We start from the raw sequence: 21,304 nt of genomic DNA, 5'->3' as shown, positions 1-21,304 counted from the left end.
ATATGACAAAGTTGGATTTTAGCTAGTTGGATGGCATGTAGGCTAAATAAAATAGCAATGTTTCAAAGCTGAGGTTCATCAGAATCCTGGGAAATGCCCACTTGACAATGGGAGAGATAGTACTAACAACTGGCTTTTGGCCATAACAGCCATCCATTTAGAACTAGTTAACGGCAGTTTGTCCGGCAAGTTCAGACATTAGTTGATAAGTGGCGGAAAGAAGTAGTTCTGTAAACAAGACAGTTTTAGCAATTAAGACGTTTTGCGATATAACAGGAGATGATGAACGCAATGCAACTGGCAACAGTGGAATAAGCGGGATAATGGACTCCATGGTGTTCGGTACAGAAATAAATGCACTTACAAGCTGTGCATCAGGGCTGTTTTACCACCTCGACCGTGCATTTATTTCTGTGAACCGAACGCTGTGGCGTCCATTATCCCTCGCACAGTAAATTGCAAAACAAAAGTCGATTACTTTGGAGCGTAACTGCATTATGGTGTGCATCAGGCATCCGTACTGGTTCATTACGCTCGGCTGAAATTAATCTCCGCAACTGTAACTGATGAGATGGATCCCTTTATCGTCTCCAATCTGTCCAATCACATTCTAAATGACTTTCTGATGTTTGACATCTTAACTGGTACCATTATCATTCCCACTCCACTGGCAGGTAGTGTGGTGTTGCCGCCACATGTTGGCCAGCTGGCTTCCTGCTGTAGCCCTCTTGCCAAGCCTGGTGTGGGGGGGGGGGGGGGAAGGCGTGCTCCAACACCAGATTGGCAGAGGTGTGCGGAGGAAATAAGTGAGTGATGAGAGAATGAAAAACGGAGAGAGAGAGAGAGAAACGGAGGAATGCTATTAGTTGTGCCCGGACAAATCACCGCTGCACCTCAAGGGCACGTCTCGTAGGAATGTGCGAGATGGTTTGCAACGGCAGCTGGAGATTAATGAGGGTTTTGCGTTTCGTTCCTTCCTCAGAGAGTCCTGGAGCCTGATGACTTCCTGGACGACCTGGATGATGAAGACTATGAGGAGGATACTCCCAAGAGACGCGGCAAAGGGAAAGGCAAGGTGAGGCGGGAGTGATGGACCACAGCTGGTCACCATTCTACAGGCCTCCAAGTCATTCTACAGGCCTCATGTTTCCACATTTTGGCCGTTTTTTGCCATGGTTGAGTCTTGATGGGTAATGCAAGAAAAAGTGTCTGTGGGGCCCAAATGGCTATCCTATTGATTTTGTAGATGTAGTGGGTTAGAAGTTAAGAAGTGAAGAGCAAGCTTACAGGAATGATTGTTCATTATTTAGAGGAGGCCTTCATGGTGGCAGTTGGAATGGGTCATATAGCAAGTGTGGGTAGCATAGTGGACTAGAAAGACATGGTTGGTTAATGTGGCTGTTATGAATGATAAATGCATACGTGAAGGCGATTGCTTATTTTTCATGAAATGGACCATAAGTGAACTGTGTGGACACCGTGATCATAGAGTGAGGACGCTGGCGAAGATTGGGAGGAGGAGGAGGAGGATGTGGGCTATTGTTATTAGAGCTGAGATGAAGGCTCGTGTGATGACGTGTCCATGCTGCTCTTTTTGCCAGGGTCGCGGGGTCAGCAGCGCCCGCAAGAAGTTGGACGCCGCGGCAGCGCTTGAGGACCGAGACAAGCCCTATGCCTGTGACAGTAAGTACACGCACACCTGATCTCAGGCATACAGTACGCATGCATCCTAGCGGTCCCGGAGGGTGGGGATTTCAGTAAGGGGAAACTCATATTATTATCATGGGGTGTGCAGTCCAGTGGGCCACCACCTCTCTCTCCTTCATATCTCTGTCTCTCTCTTTCTCCCATTCATTTTCTCTCTTTCTTTCTCGCTCTCTTTCTCTCTTTCTCTTTTTTCCCTCTTGTCTTTCTTTCTCTCTATTGCCATAATTGCTGAATACCAAAAACTGCTAAACCAAAGAACTGTCTGTCTGACATTCTCTTTTTCTGTCTTATCATTATGTTTTTCTGACTGTTTGTCTGTCTGTCCAGAACAAGAACAATGTCTTTGTTTCTCACTTTCTTCCCCCAACTGTCTATCTGGGTCCACACAAATTGACATTAGTAAATGACACCATTGAACCAGTTGAGCGCTTTTATAACTCTAGTCTAGTTTATATCTGAAGGTGGATTTGCAGCTGGTAGAATCACTAAAATGACATGTCGCAGTGACTAACAGAGCAGCGATGAAATAGATTCCAAACTGTTTTTTTGCTTGCTGTCATTAACAGTATGGATATTGTGTTACATATTTCATTATTACTCTTCCAATGCCTTCTAATTTATATGTTGTATAAACGCATTAGTTATATTTCTGAGTAATTAAATAGCTTATCACATTGATTATGGAGTGAGTACCTGGTCAATTGTTAGCTATATTTCCTATGACCACAACTTTCAAGGCTGAAGATGGGGAGAAAGGGACGTTTTATTAACATGGCACGTGGCAAGTGCAAGTGACAATAATTGTCATTCAGGGAAAATTTTAAAATAAACTGTCGCTGCAACAAAAACAGTAGTCATTCTATAAGCTGTAAACCCACCTTTATTTTTGTAGTGGTCAGTTCATTCTGAATATTCTTGTAACATCCACCGCCAGCCTATTTGGCCAGTGACACATTTGCTCTGAGTAAAACAGCCCTAGTCAAGCAGTCAGAAAGAGCATCATTTAAAGTCTCTCACAGCAAACTCTACTAGGCTTTCCTCTTATAGCGTCACAGTTTAGATTTTGGACTAGCACAGACCTGTCCTCGTGTGATGCTAATATTAGTCCGCCAGCCTGTCTGAATGAGCCTAACCGCTCTCACTGTACTGTATGCACTGTTCACTGTTGTCTCTTTGTTCATGTCATGATGGTGTACAGTACAGGGTTTTATTTTCCCTTCTCTCTGTCTCTCTCCTGGTTTTCACGATGTGGCTGTACGACTCTGAGTCCTTCTGTCTGTGCTCTCTCTCTCTCTTTCTCTCTCTCCCCCCTTTTTTCTCGTTTTTGTTCTGTTCTCTCTTTCAGACACTATCAAACAAAAGCATATTTCAAAACCTTCCGAACGAGGTATATTTCTCTCACTCCTTTTTCTATTTTCCTCGCCTTGTGTCTGCTCATCAGTCTGCTTGTTTTGTCTCTTTCTTTTTCCTGAATGTTGACTGTGTGTGTGTGTGTGTGTGTGTGTGTGTGTGTGTGTGTGTGTGTGTTTTCCCTCTGCCCTTCATGGAGAGGGCACAGAGTATTCCCTTCACTATCACCCCAGAGATTGATAGACATAGAACACCACCCCCACCACTTTAATAGTCTCCAATATAAATGTTGCGCTTATAGACAAATTAGCGCTAGGTATTGGTAGGTATTGAATTTTAGTACCACAAGTACTGTACCAGATTTATTTTTTGCAAGGTTATCTGATACAGTATTGCAGGGTATGACTTTTTGACATTTTAAGACCTAGCCCTAATCCATTTGAAGGCTTGGCTCACAACAAGACATGCATAAAATAGTTCTCTTAATTATTGACCCACAATATCAATACAGATTTATATAATACACTGCCTGGCCAAAAAAAAAGGTTGTTGGACCTCCTTTAGCTTTGATTACGGCACGCATTTGCTATGGCATTGTTTCCAAAAGCTTCTGCAATGTCACAACATTTATTTCCGTCCAGCGTTGCATTAATACTTTGCCAATATCTTGTATTGATGACTGGAGAATCGGACCGCTGTGCAGTCTTCTCCAGCACATCCCACAGATTCTCGTTGGGGCTAAGATCTGGGCTCTGTGGTGGCCAATCCATCTGTGAAATTATGTCTCATGCTCCCTGAATCACTCTTTAACAATTTGGTCCTGATGATCTATCCCAGATTATAGCACTGCCCCCACAGGGAGGCTCTTGCCTATTTGCTTAGTTAAATCCAGGTGGTGACCTTTTTTTTTGGCCAGGCAGTGTATACACTACTCACAAAAAGTCAGGGACATTTGGCTTTCGGCTTTTCCACTATAACCTTTACAGGTGAACTTACAGTATGTGACCTTCTCTAAACGTCTAAATATCCAACAGTGAAATTACATTTCAGCCGAATGCCAGATATCCCTAACTTTTTGCGAGTAGTGTGTATGTATATACATTTACTGGGGTAGGGCCTTTCAAACAGCCCTTACTCTAATCTGTGCATTCTCCCAAACTCAGTTCTCCAAACATGTAGCCCTCAACACAGCTGAGATCAGTAGGACAGTAGGAGGTTTGAGGTGTAGCATGTTGCAGCATGAGCTGGGTGGCCTGGGGGAATGTTCAAATCACCTCTTAGTGTGTCTCTGTGCTACTGCTGATTCCTCGGCTCACAGAGAGGAGGAGTGAAAAATAACAGTATGGTGTGCTAACGTATTCTTAATATTACCCTGTTCTACACAGTCAGTCTAACACCAAACCGAGTCTGTCGTGTTGTTGATGCTTATTGGTCTTGTTATGTTGCTATCATCAAAGTGGAAATGTAACTAAAGTTCCGTCACAACTGACACTCACATAAGCATGAAGAAGTGTGACTTTTTGAACAGAAAATCACTACATTTTTGTCAAATTTGACCTCTTCATGAAAGGAATGATTTAGGTCAGGACATTTTTACAAGATAGGACCGTTAAATGTAGCTCTAGAATGGCGCTTTCTCTTCCTCTTGTCGTGTGAAGTGTCTTTCTCCATTTCATACTTCATTATTTTCAACATGCTTACATGACTCTCCCTCCCTCATACCTGCCCTTGTGTTTTTGCTTTAGTGAATCCCCTTAAAGCTCATGGTCCCATGCCCATGTCCGCCATAGTCTCCCTGTCCTCTTCACCTCCCTCCATTCCTCCCCAGAGTGAAATAGTGCCTCTGCTTTTGTTTCAAGCTGCTGCACAAACTGGTCAAAGCTGCACTGAGTGAATGTGTTATTGGGAAGGGAGGTTTGAGTGAGGGAGGGAGATTTGGAAAGCCAGTATTTTCTTTGGATCTGTGAATGTGTTTGTGTGTGCGTGTGTGTGTGCGTGTGTGTGAGCGTGTGTGTGAGCGTGTGTGTGAGCGTGTGTGTGTGTGTGTGCATGTGTGTCTGAGCATGTGTGTGTGAGCGTGTGTGTTTCTTTGGAAAAGGACGAAAGAGCAGCTTGTTGGCAAGGCCCCATCGACTAACTCAAGAGCTGCCACACACACACACACACACACAAGTCTCCTGCTTCACAGAAAGCCGTCCTTATCTACTGTGCCTTCAGAAGCACTGATAAATGAAGAGACCGGACAGGCTGAATCAGTCTGGGCAGCTTTCAGCTTTCGCCACGAACACCAGAGAGCACAGAACGTGAAGGAGAAGCAGACAGAGTGCCGTTTTTTTCTGAGCAATGTGGAGGCGAGAGATCTGGTATCACCTCCCGTGCCAGTTGTGAGATTTGGGGAGGTAACGAGGGAGTGAGCGAGTGAATGTAGAGTATGCAGGAGGAAGGGAAGGGAAGTGAAGGGCGGGGCTGTGAAGTGATGGAACGCGGACTTGTCAGAAGCTGAGAGGTGCGGAGAGATTCGCTCCGAGGTACAGGGTATCCCAAGGCGCTTCGTTTTGCTCCCTCTTTCATGTGGGCTGATTTTAAGCATTATGTTGGAATGCTGCACCAGAGGTAAAGGACAGCTTGTCGGTGTTTGCGTATAACTCCATTACCGAGCTGTGGCTTTGATTAGAAAAGATATATCTGTGGTCAAAACTCTTCCTAAATGAGTAAAATCTAAAGGAACTCATTTTAAATGGGAAATGTACATTAAAATAGCGTTGTTTGTCTAACCCATGCCATTTAGTGGAAACCACCAAAAACAGCTAGAGGGAGTAGGTTTAGAAGAAGTGTCATAAAGGAACACAGAAACGCTCTCTTGTCATGTGCTGCATCCATCCCTGCCATCTTGTGACTGACCTCCATCTTTGCCTGAAGCGGTCATGACCACCGAAGACTGCAGCCACTGTGTCCCCATCGTAGTTGCTCTCACCGCCTCGCCACTAACCCACATCTTTTGAACTCCCCCTCTTTTAGGAAACCATAAAGTTGCGTCATCTCTGAAAGACCCTCCAGGATGGCAGCTGATTTTTTGGTCTGAGAGCGCATCCTCTAGTGGCCAAGTGGCCTCCACTATCTAGACTCGCTAGTGAACTGGACAGAAACAACACCAGCTGAAGCAAAATGTGAAAGAACGTTGAGAAACTTAACATCCTTTTTTTCCATGCATTTTGGCTCATCCATCAAGCTTTCACATTTTTTCACCACGTGCAATTATCTAAGTGCCAGATTGCTGAACACACAGAGAAAGAATGTGTTTCCCTGACTGGCTACAGATGTGGCGTGAGCTTGGATGATTGTGCTGAATAATCAGAATTAGCTCCGTTTGTGTTGGCCTACTCTAAAACGGCAGAGACCTGTTGAAAGCAGGGTTCCAGCAGTTCACAACATGGTTTGAAATGTTTACGAGTACAAACCACTGGAACAAAACACTTGTAAAGTGATCTTTTTCGGCGCAACAGGCACCCGGAAAACACACAATTATCCTTGCAGTTTTTTTTTATGGATTTCATCTCCATGTTATCTGTATTGATTGAATATAAACATTTTATAGATCAGTCACAGATCACAGATCCAAACATGCTGTTGTTTCATTTAATTGCATGAAACGAAGCATTCAATTGCATAAGTGTATTAATGAATTGCATCGTTGAAAGATTTATGGGCAGTAGTAACTCATTCACAACTCCTTTTGAATTCACTGAGAGGTTTCAGTAAAATATTGGTGAACTACCCATTTATTGTTTGTAATAAACATATTAATAATGTAACAAACAGAGAATGAGATGGAATGGATTTAAGATTAGCTTGTCTGTGCCTGATTAACCAAGTTTCCCATGAGCTCAAAATACCTGTTGATTCTGCTGTCCTAGTAGTTTAGTTTGATGATTCTTGGCTCCATACAGGCGCCAAGAATAGATGTTCAATTTGGCTTCAGCCTCCATCCTTAATTGGTCTGTTTTGTGTTTTGCCCGTCTTGCCTGAAGCCCTTTGTGGCACAGCTGTAAAATGCGAACCACATTTATTGTGGCAGATCAGAGATCAGAGTTTTTGGCAGGGCGGGTCAGTGTGGAAGTTTGCCCTGCCTTTGCTCTTTTTATTTGTAAAGGAAGACATGCAAGGTCAGATCTCCCGTTGGGAGCAGTGAGTTTTCCAGGTGAGGGTTCTTTGCCTGTGCTGGTGTTCTCTTTTGTTAAGTTTGCTTTCGTTTGCATATTAGTGGAAGGCCTTTTGCAGAATTTGTTTGTGCCTTACCTGGCCCCTGCCAGTGGTTGGTTGATTAGTGATGTTTGGGATACAAGTGGGGGATCCTTTTCTCTATTGATGAAGCTCATTGCTGTGTTTAGCCAAAGGGTTGGACTCCCCAAAGGGCTTATAACATTGGAGTGGTTGTTAAATCTTTCATAGAGTTAACTGTAAATGGAAAAATATTGTTTAAAAATGATTTTGCTTCATTTGTCACAGGTCTCATTTTCTGTGTTGGCTTTTGGGAAATCCACTGCCCAGAACAGAAGTCTGTCTGTGGTTGGATGTTTGCCATGTGGAAGGAGATTTCAAAGAGAGTGTGTGTGTGTCTCAATGCGTGTGTGGATGCCTGCGTGGGTACTCACCAGTGTGTGTGTGTGTGTGTGTGTGTGTGTCTGTGTGTGTGTGTGTGTGCGCATGTGTGTCCTTGCATGCCTGTGTGTGCGTACGTGCGTGCGTGCCTGCGCTAGTTGGTGCGTCTGTTGAAATGTGTCCATTTGTCTTGGTCTGCAGTCTGTGGGAAGCGCTATAAGAACCGGCCAGGTCTGAGCTACCACTACGCCCACTCTCATCTGGCGGACGAGGAGGGGGAGAAGGAGGAAGAGCCCGACCTTCGCACAGCAACCCCGCCCCAACCAGACGAGCCCAAGAGTGAGTGACCAACCAACCAATCAGAATCAAGCTAGCTGGACCAAACACGCCCCCAACACAATTTTTATGCTTTAGAATATATAGAGTTTATAGATAATCAAATGCTTAAGAGTATATAGAGCTCATTTGACAGGTGGAATAAAAATCCTTTACTAGTCGATGCTTTTTGTCAGTATAATGCTACTTGTTTGAATGCATTTAAAGAAGATTATCTTTGTGTCTAATTTCATAACGAGTATGATAGATGTTCACCTGGTGAAATGTTCGGCGGATTGAGAGGTTAGTTGGGTCCAGTTGTCCAACTGCTATATTCGTGGATGTGCTTTGTCCCTCAGCACCGAAGAAGGGGCCTGACGGTCTGGCCCTGCCCAACAACTACTGTGACTTCTGCCTGGGCGACTCCAATATGAACCAGAAAACGGGCCAGTCAGAGGAGCTGGTCTCCTGCTCCGACTGTGGCCGCTCGGGTCAGTACACATGCTGGTGTTTGATTATTTGTAGGGCCGGGACTTTAGCGCGTTAATTACGATTAATTAATTACACAACCATTAATGCGTTAAAAAAATTGACGCATTTTAATCGTATGCCTATTTATTTTTGCACCGCGGAACGTTTCTCACTGGATGAGTTTCAGACGGACCGATTATACTGGAGCACCAAGTAACGCGCATGAGTTCGGTTCAGACATAACAAACCACAGTGGCACAGTGAACATGAACAAAGAAGCTGATGTGACCGCGTTGGTTGGCCCCGTGGATGGGAAATGTTGTTACAAAAAACGAACGGATGGAAGCGTAGATAAGAGCATGGTTGTGTGCAACCTATGCAACAAGGACGTATCACCGCAGGTATCACCTCAGTGCAAAACATAAAGCAGCTAGCTGCTAGCGTGGACAAAGTATTGTGATACTCCAGACACTTGAGGGAAACCTCTGAGCTTTATTTATTAAACAAATAGCAACCGAGTTGCTGTTACAGCCACAACTCACGCTTATAACAGTAATCCACCGCACCTAATTCCATGTCCAACTTTCATAGACCTAAAAGAAACTTCACACTCAGAACCGCATACAAGCACACACGCACACACGTAAACTCCGCCCCCCAGTTCCCCTTAAAGGGACACAACAATTTCATGAACTCAACTCAAGGTAACAGGTGACACAATTAACAGGATATCACAGTATTATAGTTTACAGAAGGGCTACATGAATTTCTGAAAATGTACTATTTCTAAATATGGTATTGCTACACTTTATGGCAAAAATTGCACTGGTCTGTTGGACTTATTAATAAACAATATTTTTGTTGCTTAAGCTTAGGCCTATGTATTCAGTCATTATCCAATAGTAGGCTATACTAAAAATCCATGTGAAAAAAAAAATACTTCTCACTGTTCTCAGGTCATATATTTATATACAATTAAAATGCGATTAATTTCGATTAATTAATTACAAAGCCTCTAATTGATTAGATTATTTTTTTTAATCGAGTCCCAGCCCTAATTATTTGTCTATAACGTTTTTTTTTTCTTATGAACTTACAGTAATTTCCCGCATATAAGCCGCATTGTGTATAAGCCGCAGGACAGTGTTTTATGCAAGTTGAAAGAAACAAAACCATATTAACACCATAATAACTGCCCCCCTGTATTAACCTCATAGCTGAAGAATTTTTGCAAAATCCACGTATAAGCCGCGGCTAATAGTCGGGAAATTACAGTAACACTTTAAAAAATATAACTTTTTATCTTTCTCTTATAATCTTTTAACATCAAGAATTCCTCGCACTTCAGTTTTATTCAAAAGGATTGCTTTCAAGTTTGTGAAATGTCCCCCCCCCCCCTTTCCTCATCTCTCCATCTTTTGCGCTTTCTCTCTCTCTGCAGGTCACCCCTCATGTCTGCAGTTCACGCCTGTGATGATGGCGGCGGTGAAGACGTATCGCTGGCAGTGCATCGAGTGCAAGTGCTGCAATATCTGCGGCACATCAGAAAATGATGCAAGTTACTTTCACTTCCTCTCTCGTGTTCTTGGCAAACGAAAGTGCTAAACTTGACAAAGAACTGCAAACCATAACCGTTACAATGATCCAGATTGGATTCAAAGGACTGTAGAGGCCAGTGGTGTTCAGATAATGAGCGGAAAAAAAATACTGTGATCTTAAGCTTGGCCCCCGTGTGTGTGTGTGTGTGTGTGTGTGTGTGTGTGTGTGTGTGTGTGTGTGTGTGTGTGTGTGTGTGTGTGTGTGTGTGTGTGTGTGTGTGTGTGTGTGTGTGTGTGTGTGTGTGTGTGTGTGTGTGTGTGTGTGTGTGTGTGTGTGTGTGTGTGTGTGTGTGTGTGTGCGCGCGTGCGCGTAAGCTGTTAATTACTTTTCCATTTTGTGCAGTCCAGGTGTGTTGTGGGTAATGAAGTATTTGTGACATTCTACCATTAGGACCAGCTGCTGTTCTGTGATGACTGTGACAGAGGCTACCACATGTATTGTCTCAACCCGCCCATGGCAGAACCTCCAGAAGGTCAGGCACTCAAACACACTGCATATTATAGCCAGTTTTAAGTGAAGTGGTTGGCTTTTGCCATATTTCTGTATGTGCATAACAGAGAAATATACTTTATACATTTTAAAGCTGTTTAAATATTCTTGAAACCACTGTCAAATCAGTAAATGGTAAATGGTTAGTGGTTAATTTCCTGCATCCATAATTCAGTATGGTTTTCTATATAGAACGCTGATTATGATTACAACAAGCATTGTATCCCTGAATTGTGAATCTGAAGGCTGTCGTTGTCTCACCATTTGGTCTCTTCTCTACCACAGGGAGCTGGAGCTGTCACTTGTGTCTGGACCTGTTGAAAGAAAAAGCCTCCATATACCAGAACCAGAATGCTCCGCCATCGTGATGGTTCCCCCCCAGCAACAACAACAGCAACCCAAGGCTTTTGGTTCCCCCTCGCATCCAATGACAAAGTCCTCCTGGGCCTGATTGGGAGAGAAACTTGGCAGGGAGCAGTTCAGATGAGAGGGGGCTGAAAAGGGAAGTGTACTTCACCCCAAGACCCCACCCACAGACAGAACGAAAGAGAGGGAAAGTGAGGGAGGAAGTGATGCATAGAGAAAGAGAGAGTTTCCCCTTCTTCTCTCTCTCCTTTCCCCTCTTTCTACACAGGCAGGTTTGATCCCAGTATGACTGTTACACAGTTCAAAGTTCAAACTACCCACCGCTTTTTTGTTTTCAACTATTAGCCTTTAACAATATCCGACGACATACACAAAGACTTAACAGTTGATTGAATACTCAGTAACTCAAGTACCTGACTGCACTATATTACTCCCTAGGATATATTCTGCTTGTAGTATCCTCTAACAATCACAGGTGGGGGGGCGTTACCTGCGTCGGAAGCCCATAGGGCTCTAGCGGGTACGCCAACGCGGAACCTTGTTTCACTGCATCAGCGAAGACAAGTAGACACACAACTGTAGCACTCATTCGCCAAAAAAAGCCAGAACCCAAGCAGGAGCCAGAAACCGCTTTAAACCGCTTTGGGTCGGTTCCTGAGGTTCCACCTCTGGAGGACCGGGTTGTGACGTGGACTGATAACATGAGTTCTAACTGGTTTGGGAGCCTGATCTACTCGGTTCACTCTCGAAGCCTTGATCAGTAACTGATTGAAATGACTTTTTTTTTTTTTCCTGAATACCTGATTCTCTGGTGTACATCGTGTGTCCTCGAGATCTGTGTTATGTTATTGGCCAGAAATGGCTTGTTTTTTTTTTTTTTTTTTTTTTCGAATCATAGGCTGCTATTTCTCCTCTTTCTGTTTTCTGCAGCTAGAAGGTTGATGATGTTCTTGATATTGATGGTGCGGTTCAGGCCCTCCAGAGTGGAATCCCTGGTCCCGTCTCTCTCTGAAATCTTTCTGCCATTTGCACATAGAAAACGTCAATAGTTGAAACCAATCAGCATGCCAATGCTTGTCCTTAATAAGACAAATGGTTAACATGTTTTTATTTGTATATTTATATATTTGTATAGCATATAAAAGCTTTGATGTATTTAAAAAAAAAAGAAAAAGAAAAACAACAATCTGAAATGGTAGAAATGGTTGACTTATTCTAAACTATGTCTGCTCGTGAGTTTATCTGTATGGAGAGTAGCATTATACACCAGAACGAACCCAGTTCAGTGGAAGCACTGGCATTCACATTGGCTCCAGATGTTTACAGTGAGAAAGCATGGGGACAAAGTGGAGTGCAGTGGGGCAGACGGCCACTGAGAAGAGGGGGTCTCCTCCCCGTCCCCCAATCACGCTTAGGGGAGCCGCTGAGTGGGCTTGTGAAGTTCAGTTCGATCAGGAAGAGGCCAACTGCCATCCGAGTCGTAGTGAGATGCCTGCCGCGTTTGCCGTGAATGTAAATCGAATTTCCCCTTTATTACCTCATCAGCTACAAAGTTCTGCATTGGACGACGTACAGTACGTTCAGAGACTCTGAGTAAACTGGCTAAAACTAAAGGGAGGCATCACAACAAGTAAATTGGCTGTTTTGCGTGTGTGTGCGTGCGTGTGTGTGTGTGCGCGCGCGTGTAGATTCCCAAATGCCACCTGGTGGCTTTCCTTTGTAGTGTGACCGGCAATGATGATAAACTGTCTCCTGTAACACAGGATGATGCGTGACTATAGCAGCAAGATTGCCTTTTCCCTGCCACCACACAGTGCATCTTCTTTATGGTGAACTGCTCTGGCTGTAACGTTAAAAAACGTTATCTGAATTTGAAAACGGTTACTTGCCCCAAATTGCTATCTGACTGCTTCATTTTTTGCGAGCTGTCTAGGAGAATGTGACTGAATATCTGATAATACGTGATCTGGTGCGCAGTTTAATGTGTAAAGTTAGGTCAGCCTGTTTTGAAAGGTAGATGTCTTGGGATGGGTGGGTGGGAAACGGCTCTGATTACCTGGATGTACTGTAACTTAATTAGTAAAGAATTTTCACTGACATGTCAGTGTGAAGGTTAGGGGGAGTTTAAGTCATAAGAGGAGTATAAGCTGTGGAGGATTTGGCTATTTTTTATGTATCGACATCAATAATAACTGCTCAGAATTGTTGACTTTGAGATGTGTCCTTAACACGGCTATAAAGAGAATGAATAGAGGTCTTGAACAGAGTGAATACTTTCAACACTTCCAATCGTTATCATCCACTCTTGGAGTAAGGTCACGCCTCTCCCCCGTGGTGGTGCACCTTTTGATGGAACATGAGCTGTTATCTGGCCAGGATGTCCGACAGGAGAACCTCCGTCCCGTCCATAGTTTGGTTTGTGAGTGGTCTGTTTATGCAGCTTCGCCAGTAGAGGGCCATCACAGCCTTGGTGTCCAGCCTATGGCAGACTCGACTTGATGTGGAGCTGTGGAGCATTTAACTGGATGAGGCCGGAGAAAGAGTAGACTGGCTCAGAGCCCCATTCTGATACCTTTCTGGTCCGCCCTGGATTCTGCTGAAATTAGCGACCGTGGATTGAATAAATTGTCATTTTAAAATCGAGGTGATTTTGGAGGGGGAAAACTGATTTGATCACAGATCAAACCATAATCTCAACAGCAAAAGCCTGTCGTTATTTTGAGTGAAATAATGTGTCATGGGAGATCAAACACGCATCCTTAATCCAGTTACCCATCATATTTATAAAATGTATTTGGTCTGGTACATTTACAGTTCAGAAAGAACATTATCCATTTTTTTTTTTTTCCAAATTTCAGAATCTCTCTAACCACTACCCATATGGTTGTGTGGATTTCTTGGCCAGCTTTTAAATACAGTAACTATGAAGGACTGTAGCGTTATTATTAGTAGAGTAACACAGAGCGATGGATCCATCAGTGGGCATCAGAGTCCTCCAACTCCACTGCAGTTGCCCAGAGCGGACACAGGTCTGAACCTCTGATGGGACATGTACTGTATGTGTGTCAGAATCCGTAGAAGCCCTGGAATAGTTATGTAGATTCATAACCACAAATACAATCCACATTTGCATTTTAAGGTATAGTCACTGCAGGGGTAACAGAGGTGTCGGTGCATTATGTAATATAATTTAGCTTAACTGTCATGTTATATCAATAGCTAACTAACCATATTAAAGCATTAAAAACATGTATGCATTGGTTTTGTTTCTTATTTGTATTTGTTTTTAGAAGCAGTGGCCATGGATATACATCTGATTGTTTATTTGAGCTTTTTTCCCATCTATTTACTAGGTTGGTGTTAAACATTTTAAGGGTGTGTTTGGTTTTCATTATGGAATGTTTTGTTTTTATGGTACATTTTTTTTTTTTTTCAAAGAATATTAAAAAACATTCTTGGCACTGAGCATATGTTTTATTCGTGTTTACATTTGATAACAACAGACGGTTGTATTAATTGAATTCTATGGGCAAAAAATCAATATGGGAAATACATTGATCTTGTTCCCCTTTTACCAGAAAGCTTTGGCTAGAATCCTGTTCAGTCTTGCAACCAAGATTTAGCAGATTCCCTGATGTGAACTGCATTTTTTTTTAAATTGCACAAAAATAGTTTTGGCAATAGAAGACAACCCCTTTTCGAGACCTTAATGAAAATGAAAGGCATTTGTACCATATAGCAGCTACTGTATAGGTGTTTGCGTGACACCCCTGTGGTTAAGAGAACCAGCGGTGAGGTTTGAAAAGGACCTTGTCCACAATACATCATAAACGTCATGGGCAGTGCTTGGGATAATGGGAGAAATTCTTTATGCGATGTGCTGAAAGTGACATGTAGCCCTGGGGCACGCGAGCATTAAGGCTCGCGCGCATACAGTCTCCATAAACAGGCCATAAACTACACCAACTTCCTCTGACTTTTACAGTTGGCGGAAAGTCAAAACAAACAGGGCGAAGAAAAGAAGAGGAGAGAAAGGAGGGAGCAAGGCCTGCTACACATCGAGAGACTGGCTGGTTTAGGCAAGCGTTAAATCTTCAAGTGGATTTGAGGCACTTGTATTTGTGCTGTGAGCTAAGTACTTGGAGTGGTTAGAGAAAGTCAGAAATTAACCACTGGCTCAGCCACTTGCCAACTGCCTCTTCAACCATATTACAGCCCGTGAACAAAATATCTAATCTTTTTTTATTCACTTCAAGTTAAGGGTTTTACACTCTCTCTTGCTTGATCTTGCCATGTTAGAATTGTGCTTGGGAGATGACCTAGCCAATGTGGCCTACCGTGCATCTTAGCATGGATTCTCAGGTCATACAGCAAGAGGAGATTTCTCTGATATGATATGAACACCAGGGGCATCTGGGTTCTTCTTTTGAACAGATCAGCCTTGATATCACTGAAGTGCACTGCACATCTTCATACATTCAGAGACAACACATACTGTAATGGCCGCGTTTCCCAGAGTCGTTAAGAAGCTCTTAAGTGCCAAGAACTTCTAAGGGCGTTCTTAAGAGCGCTCCAAAGAAGTTCTTAGCACTTAAGAGCTTCTTAACGAATCTGGGAAACGCGGCCAATGCTGGTACAGAACATTACAAGTCCTGAAATGTCTTCTATTTCCACAGTCACAACAACACCAAGGACATCCCAACTGCAATCCCTGTTTTCTAACTGCAACCCAACCATATTTCAATCAGCATTGGTGGTGCTCCTGTACAAATTTGTTGCATGTATATTACCAATATACTACATTAGCAATTACGACAGACACCATATTTTTCTCAATTAGGATAGTTTCTTTAGAGTTGTTAAACAGCAATGTGGACCATACATTATGTTTTTATACTATTAGCACTAGGGGCCCTAATTGAAAGATGGGAAAAGTCTGAAGACTAAAACATGAATTAAACATTACTCTCATTGTTGGGAAAATTACATTAGGGTCCTAGTTGTTTGGAAATGTAGGCTACAGTTGATCTGTAAGAAATGGCAGAAATTATCATAGGTTAATGTGAATAATAAACATGAATACATGTTTATGGATGGGAAAATGTTTGGCACTTAAAGGTCTTTTAAAAGTGAAACTCATTTTTTTTATTTGAAAGATTTACAGGTGGAGTTTATATACAAAGAAACTAACTCAAATCTAATTTTCTAATTCCTATTACTTTTGACAAGTGGCCTGGGACAATATGTGTAAACTAGGCTACTATTGACAATATATTTAGCCAACAGTGCAGGCTTAAGTCAGCCATTGTAAAAAGTACATTTTGCTGGTTGATACAAGATATACAATACTTTTGCTTTGGAGCATGTTAAATTGATACTTTGACACATCTGTCATTTTAGAAGTCTCTCTTGAAACCTGTGTGTGTGTGTGTATGAGAGAGAGTGTGTGTGTTCATACAGTACTGCAAGACTGCATCCTGGCAGACATGTGGTGACTGCGTCGACTGGCGTCCCAGGTCTTGCGGTCGTTCTGACGGCAGAGCAGCAGTGACTTGAAGGTTCTGCGGAAGGACTTGTTGCAAAGGGCGTAGCACATGGGGTTCACCGTGCTGTTGACGTAGCACAGCCAGTAGCCCAGCTGCCACAGCTTGTCTGGCACACAGTACGATAAGGAGGCCAGCACCATCACGTTGTACGGCGTCCAGGTCAGAATGAACGCCAGCAGGATAGCACTTAGCGTCCGCGCGGCCTTCTTCTCCTTAATGATCATGTTGCGTCGCCGTTTCCCCTTCTGTTGCTTCAAAGGCCCTGGGTCCTTGTGTTTGGGCCCGTTGAGGGAGGAACGCACGTTTGACCGTCCAGCTGTGGTGGACGGCCCCACCGCAGACGCTCGTGGTGAAATCTTAATGTCCCGATTGCCATCTGACGCTTCGTGTACATGCTTCAGCTTGATGGTGGTTGTGGTGTTCGATCCTTTGATCTCCTGCTCCAGTTCCTCTTCGGTAGACGTCGACCCGACGGCGTCATCTTCCTCCTCCTCCTCCTCCTCCTCGTTGTCGCCGCTCCAGCTGTTGCGGCTGTACCCTTCCTGGAAACTGCCCTCGCACCTCTGGGACGCCAGCTCCAAAATGGCCGCCACCTTTTTCCCCGTGCTGAGTTGCTGGGCTCTCACAGTCTTTGGGAAGCAGCCCACCTGCCTCTTCTGGCTCTTCCTCGTCCTTGGAGGTTTCTGGGGCCCCCTGTGGCCCCTCAAGCTGCTCTGGGCGCTGTCGGGGTACACTGACTGCACCTCTGAACTGACGGGGGTCCCCCCTCCACCATTCTGTCCCAGCAGCATGGAGAGCCCCTTGGACCGGTTCTCGATCTCCCAGTAAATCCTCCAGTACAGGATGACCATGATGCAGACGGGCAGGTAGAACGCGGCGATGGCGGTCCCGAACGTGAGCAGCGGCACCTTCAGGAAAGGTATGGAGCAGACCTGTTCGTCCCCGGGCGGACGACCGACCACGTAGGGCCAGAACAAGATGGCCGGGCCCCAGAGGATGAACGAGACGCTCCACGCCAGAGCGATCAGCAGCCCGGCTCGCTTCGGCGTCCTTTTGGCCCGGTAGGTCAGGGGCCGCGTGACGGAGAGGTACCGGTCGAAGCTGATGACCAGCAGGTTCATGACCGAGGCGTTGCTGGACACGTAATCCACCGCCAGCCAGATGTCGCACGCCACGTGACCCAGCGTCCAGCGGCCCGTGATGATGACCGCCGTGTAGAGGTTCATGGACACCATGCCCAGGATCAGGTCCGCCACCGCCAGGCTGAGCAGGTAGTAGTTGTTGGTGGTGCGCAGCTGGGCGTTGACCCGGAAGGAGATGACCACCAGCAGGTTGCCCAGGATGGTGATGAGGGAGAGAGGGCCGGTGATGAGGACGATGAGGACCACCTCCCACACCTGGTGACCCCCCAGGGGACCCGAAGTCGTGTTGCTTGCATTGGAGACGCATGTGCCGTTCATGTTGTCAGAGGAACTGGACAGGAGCGAGGAGATGCAATCATTTTTCTCTCAAGAGGCTGGAGGAAGAGGCAAGCTTTAAGGCTGAAAGGGAGTTTTAAATGATCTAGAAGTCACAAAGAAGGGAGATTAAGTCAAGATTAATGCCATTCAATATAGCACACCAAATGCATGTTCTTGACATTTTAACATACTGCATGCATTCCCAACTAAGGAACTATCTAGTTCTGCAGAATAGAGCTACAATTTACAGTAAGTGAGTGAATTTACATAATTAATGTAAATCAATAACTTGTTATTAGTTCAACAAATCTGCTCACTCACTGACAGTTAGCAGTTGTTTGTGGACATGCAGGTAGATTGCCAACAGGCTCATATCTCTCCATTAGTCCTTCTGACACAGAGGACTGCAATAATAAAATAATTCAGTCTGCCGAAGCCTTTTTATGCTCAGCCAGGATTTTCAGCCAAGTGCCACACAGACTGCAGTGTGATTTACAGGGTCTCTCTGATATGCCGCCATAGAGAAATGTTCTGTGTCTCTGCGGCTGCTGTTTCTAAGCTTTCTTATCTGGTTTGGAGGACACACATGAAAAGCCAGTGGCGCTGATCCCCCCCTGGATCTGGTGTGCCCTGAGAAACTCATTAAGTATATGAAACCTGTGAGTTTGCTCTCGGTGTTTGATGTACTGCCCCTGTGTTGACTCGGATACGGAGCCGACACGTATTTACAGAGGGGGGACATGTCCTGAGATAAGTTCAGCCATACGTCAACGCATGTGAGGGAAGCGAAATGCACCTATGGGCAAAGAGGAGGATTGGCTCTCGGCTGTAAGAAGTACAGATGAAGGCAATCAAATGACATCCTATTTTTCTACCCATCTGTGCCATTTTGTCTATGCCCTTGACAAGACTCCTGATTAAAAATAATAAATGCAGGTGTTGCATCAGGAATTCTTATTATACAAGGTGGTTACTTATAGATGGACACATTTAATGATTCAATCTGAGGATTTCTCAAATGGTTCCATATAGCCTGAATGAAGAGAAGCATTCGCTTATATGCTCTCTTACACCTCAGTGTTTGCAGTCCTATAATGTGGACTTCCTCCCTCCCTATAGAGAAGTCTTCATATGTCTGACGACCCCAATCACAACCCTTTCACCTTATTTTTGCAAAAAAAAGGCAATCAACTAACTTGCCTGCACCAACAAAACGTAAGTAGCCTTCAGCAGAGTCTGAGTAGAATAAATCCAAGACTATGATTAATGTTTTTGATTGAACCAAAGCTTCCCCAGCTGGACAATGAAAAACATGAATGTTTTCGTAGTCAGTCTGTGGGACATTAACACATTGATATTTCCTGAATAAACAGCTCAACCAAATCAAAGATAGGCAACGGTTGAATTTGCCTGATATCCAAACTTACCTTAGGATGTAAATCCTCAAGTTCTTTAAGAAAGTCTCTATAACGATGATACGTTTCTGGGGACACCATTCCCGCCAGTCCATTCCGATTCATTCATGAGATCACCTGTAACCTGTAATTTCCATACCGGTCCTTAAAATCGGAGTGAACACAATGGATTCAACTTAGTAGGCCTGACGCTCTCATAACGCTGTCTTCGCCCGCATATGCGCGTCTTGCGAGGTTCTGACACTATAAATTAAACAATTATTGTTCATCCCCAGGCCTGGTCCGGCCGCGTCGCCTAATGTGGAGGCGGTTTGGTGCGCCGACGGAACAACGGTCCTACACCGAGACGAATGAAACCAGAGGCACCTGTCATAACACGCATAAATACTGCATGTGTTCTTCGGCCAACTGTACAAACTCCGGCGTCTGTGAGGACCTGCAGCCACCTTGTGAGCGTGTTTACCGCGCCCCCAGTTATATATACGGCATTCAATCAGCAGCTTGGGCCCCAACTGCACACACACACACCTCACATGTATGAAAGGCAAACCCAACTGAGGCGTCAGGATTTAAAGATAGGCGGTCCAGTTCAGAAAATGTCTGACAAATGCGCATAGGCTAGCTGTCAAATTTAAATTGTGCCTACCCTTTAAATGTTGCCTATACCCTTTACCAAATGTTTCAGTGTACTTCAGAATTAGCCTATTATTATGAGAGAAAATAGTTAGGCTGATACAAAACACTTTGAAAATAAAAATCACAATACTTAGTTTGCATTTTTTTGAATGCATCAAAACAATATTTTATGTTAGCCTACAGTCGTAATGTTTGTGTAAACAGCTGTGCACTGTTCAACACGAAGCATGGATAGTGCCTACGTGCACAAGCTACTCTGCATGCGCCACTTGGCACACCTTGGACTTTGTTTATTGCGGGCATCGTCAGCACCGCGCTCCTCTTGGCAATCTGATGTGTGCCGCGCCTCCGGTATTATCTGGGAGACGTATGGGCTATAGGCTACTGATTGCCAGTTAATTGACACTTAAACGACTCACTATTTTTTTCTCTACTGAATCGAATCGCTTAGTAAGCTGTTCAATTCACATGTTGGGGCGGGTCAGATAGGCTACGCCCATAAAAAGACGGAGCGTGCAAATTCATAATATTTTATTAATAGGATATTTAATGTTCATTATTGAGATAATTCAATCTTTTTTTTTTTATGTCTCAATGAGCTATAATCTGGTTTACCATTTGTATTTGTTCCTGTGGTAAAGTGTTGGGTGACCGTTCATCTGTGAAATCGAGATTATGATGTTTGTTGTGTAGGCCTAATTGTAATTCCAGTTTCAGTTTTGTTGTATCAAACACTCGCCACGTCAGCAGGGTATTTGAAAAGCATGTTTTGCAAACAGAGAGCTACTTCATTTTGACGCTATAGGTTTGGTTTAGGGGAGGTTGTAAACGATGACATTTCTGTCTGACCAACCTGTACTGGTTGTAAAACATCAGTTGGCAGGCAAGAATTAATTAAGTTACCATACTGTGCAATTTCCTCAAGTCCCAAAGCCCTCAGGCCTGTCAATATTCAGCGTAAAGGCTTATGTCATCAGAGAGAAAGGAGAGGTAAGATCTGAGTGAAAGACAGAGAGGTTGTGTGTGTGTGTGTGTGTGTGTGTGTGTGTGTGTGTGTGTGTGCGTGCGTGTGTGTGTGTGTGTGTGTGTGTGTGTGTGTGTGTGTGTGTGTGTGTGTGTGTGTGTGTGTGTGTGTGTGTGTGTGTGTGTGTGTGTGTGTGCTACGTGCATGTGAGTACACTCTACCAGTGTAATTGTGTGTGTGTGTGTGTGTGTGTGTGTGTGTGTGTGTGTGTGTGTGTGTGTGTGTGTGTGTGTGTGTGTGTGTGTGTGTCTCTTTGTTTGTGTTTGTGTCGTTAAGAAGAACATCAGAGAATTTACATGTGTGACTGTGTGGGACAGTCCTTTGTGT

General features: G+C 44.1%; 2 protein-coding genes across 3 annotated transcripts in view; one reads left to right on the top strand and one right to left on the bottom strand.

Annotated features, from left to right (window-relative positions):
* Positions 1–12,098, top strand: part of dpf2 (double PHD fingers 2) — a 17,080-nt gene extending 4,982 nt beyond the window's left edge. The window contains exons 5-12 of one of the 2 annotated variants that reach the window (XM_062536556.1): positions 983–1,075; positions 1,602–1,683; positions 3,053–3,094; positions 7,858–7,995; positions 8,331–8,462; positions 9,884–9,996; positions 10,432–10,513; positions 10,816–12,098. In XM_062536556.1, coding sequence (XP_062392540.1) covers positions 983–1,075; positions 1,602–1,683; positions 3,053–3,094; positions 7,858–7,995; positions 8,331–8,462; positions 9,884–9,996; positions 10,432–10,513; positions 10,816–10,898 — 765 coding nt within the window. In that variant the 3' untranslated portion in view covers positions 10,899–12,098. The remainder of the gene's footprint in view (positions 1–982; positions 1,076–1,601; positions 1,684–3,052; positions 3,095–7,857; positions 7,996–8,330; positions 8,463–9,883; positions 9,997–10,431; positions 10,514–10,815) is intronic. The other variant, XM_062536557.1, reaches the window with a different exon arrangement.
* Positions 12,099–16,348: 4,250 nt separating this feature from the next.
* On the bottom strand, positions 16,349–20,423 carry chrm1b (cholinergic receptor, muscarinic 1b). Its single transcript, XM_062535865.1, is given in 3 exon segments — positions 16,349–17,839; positions 19,519–19,523; positions 20,366–20,423. Coding segments are annotated over 3 exon segments (1,554 nt in total).
* Between the last annotated feature and the right edge of the window lie 881 nt (positions 20,424–21,304).

This window comes from Sardina pilchardus, chromosome 5, assembly GCF_963854185.1.
Source record: "Sardina pilchardus chromosome 5, fSarPil1.1, whole genome shotgun sequence".
In the NCBI taxonomy this organism is placed as follows: Eukaryota; Metazoa; Chordata; class Actinopteri; order Clupeiformes; family Clupeidae; genus Sardina; species Sardina pilchardus.
The sequence above is the reverse complement of the archived record's forward strand: the minus strand, read 5'-3'. Positions and strand labels throughout refer to the sequence as shown.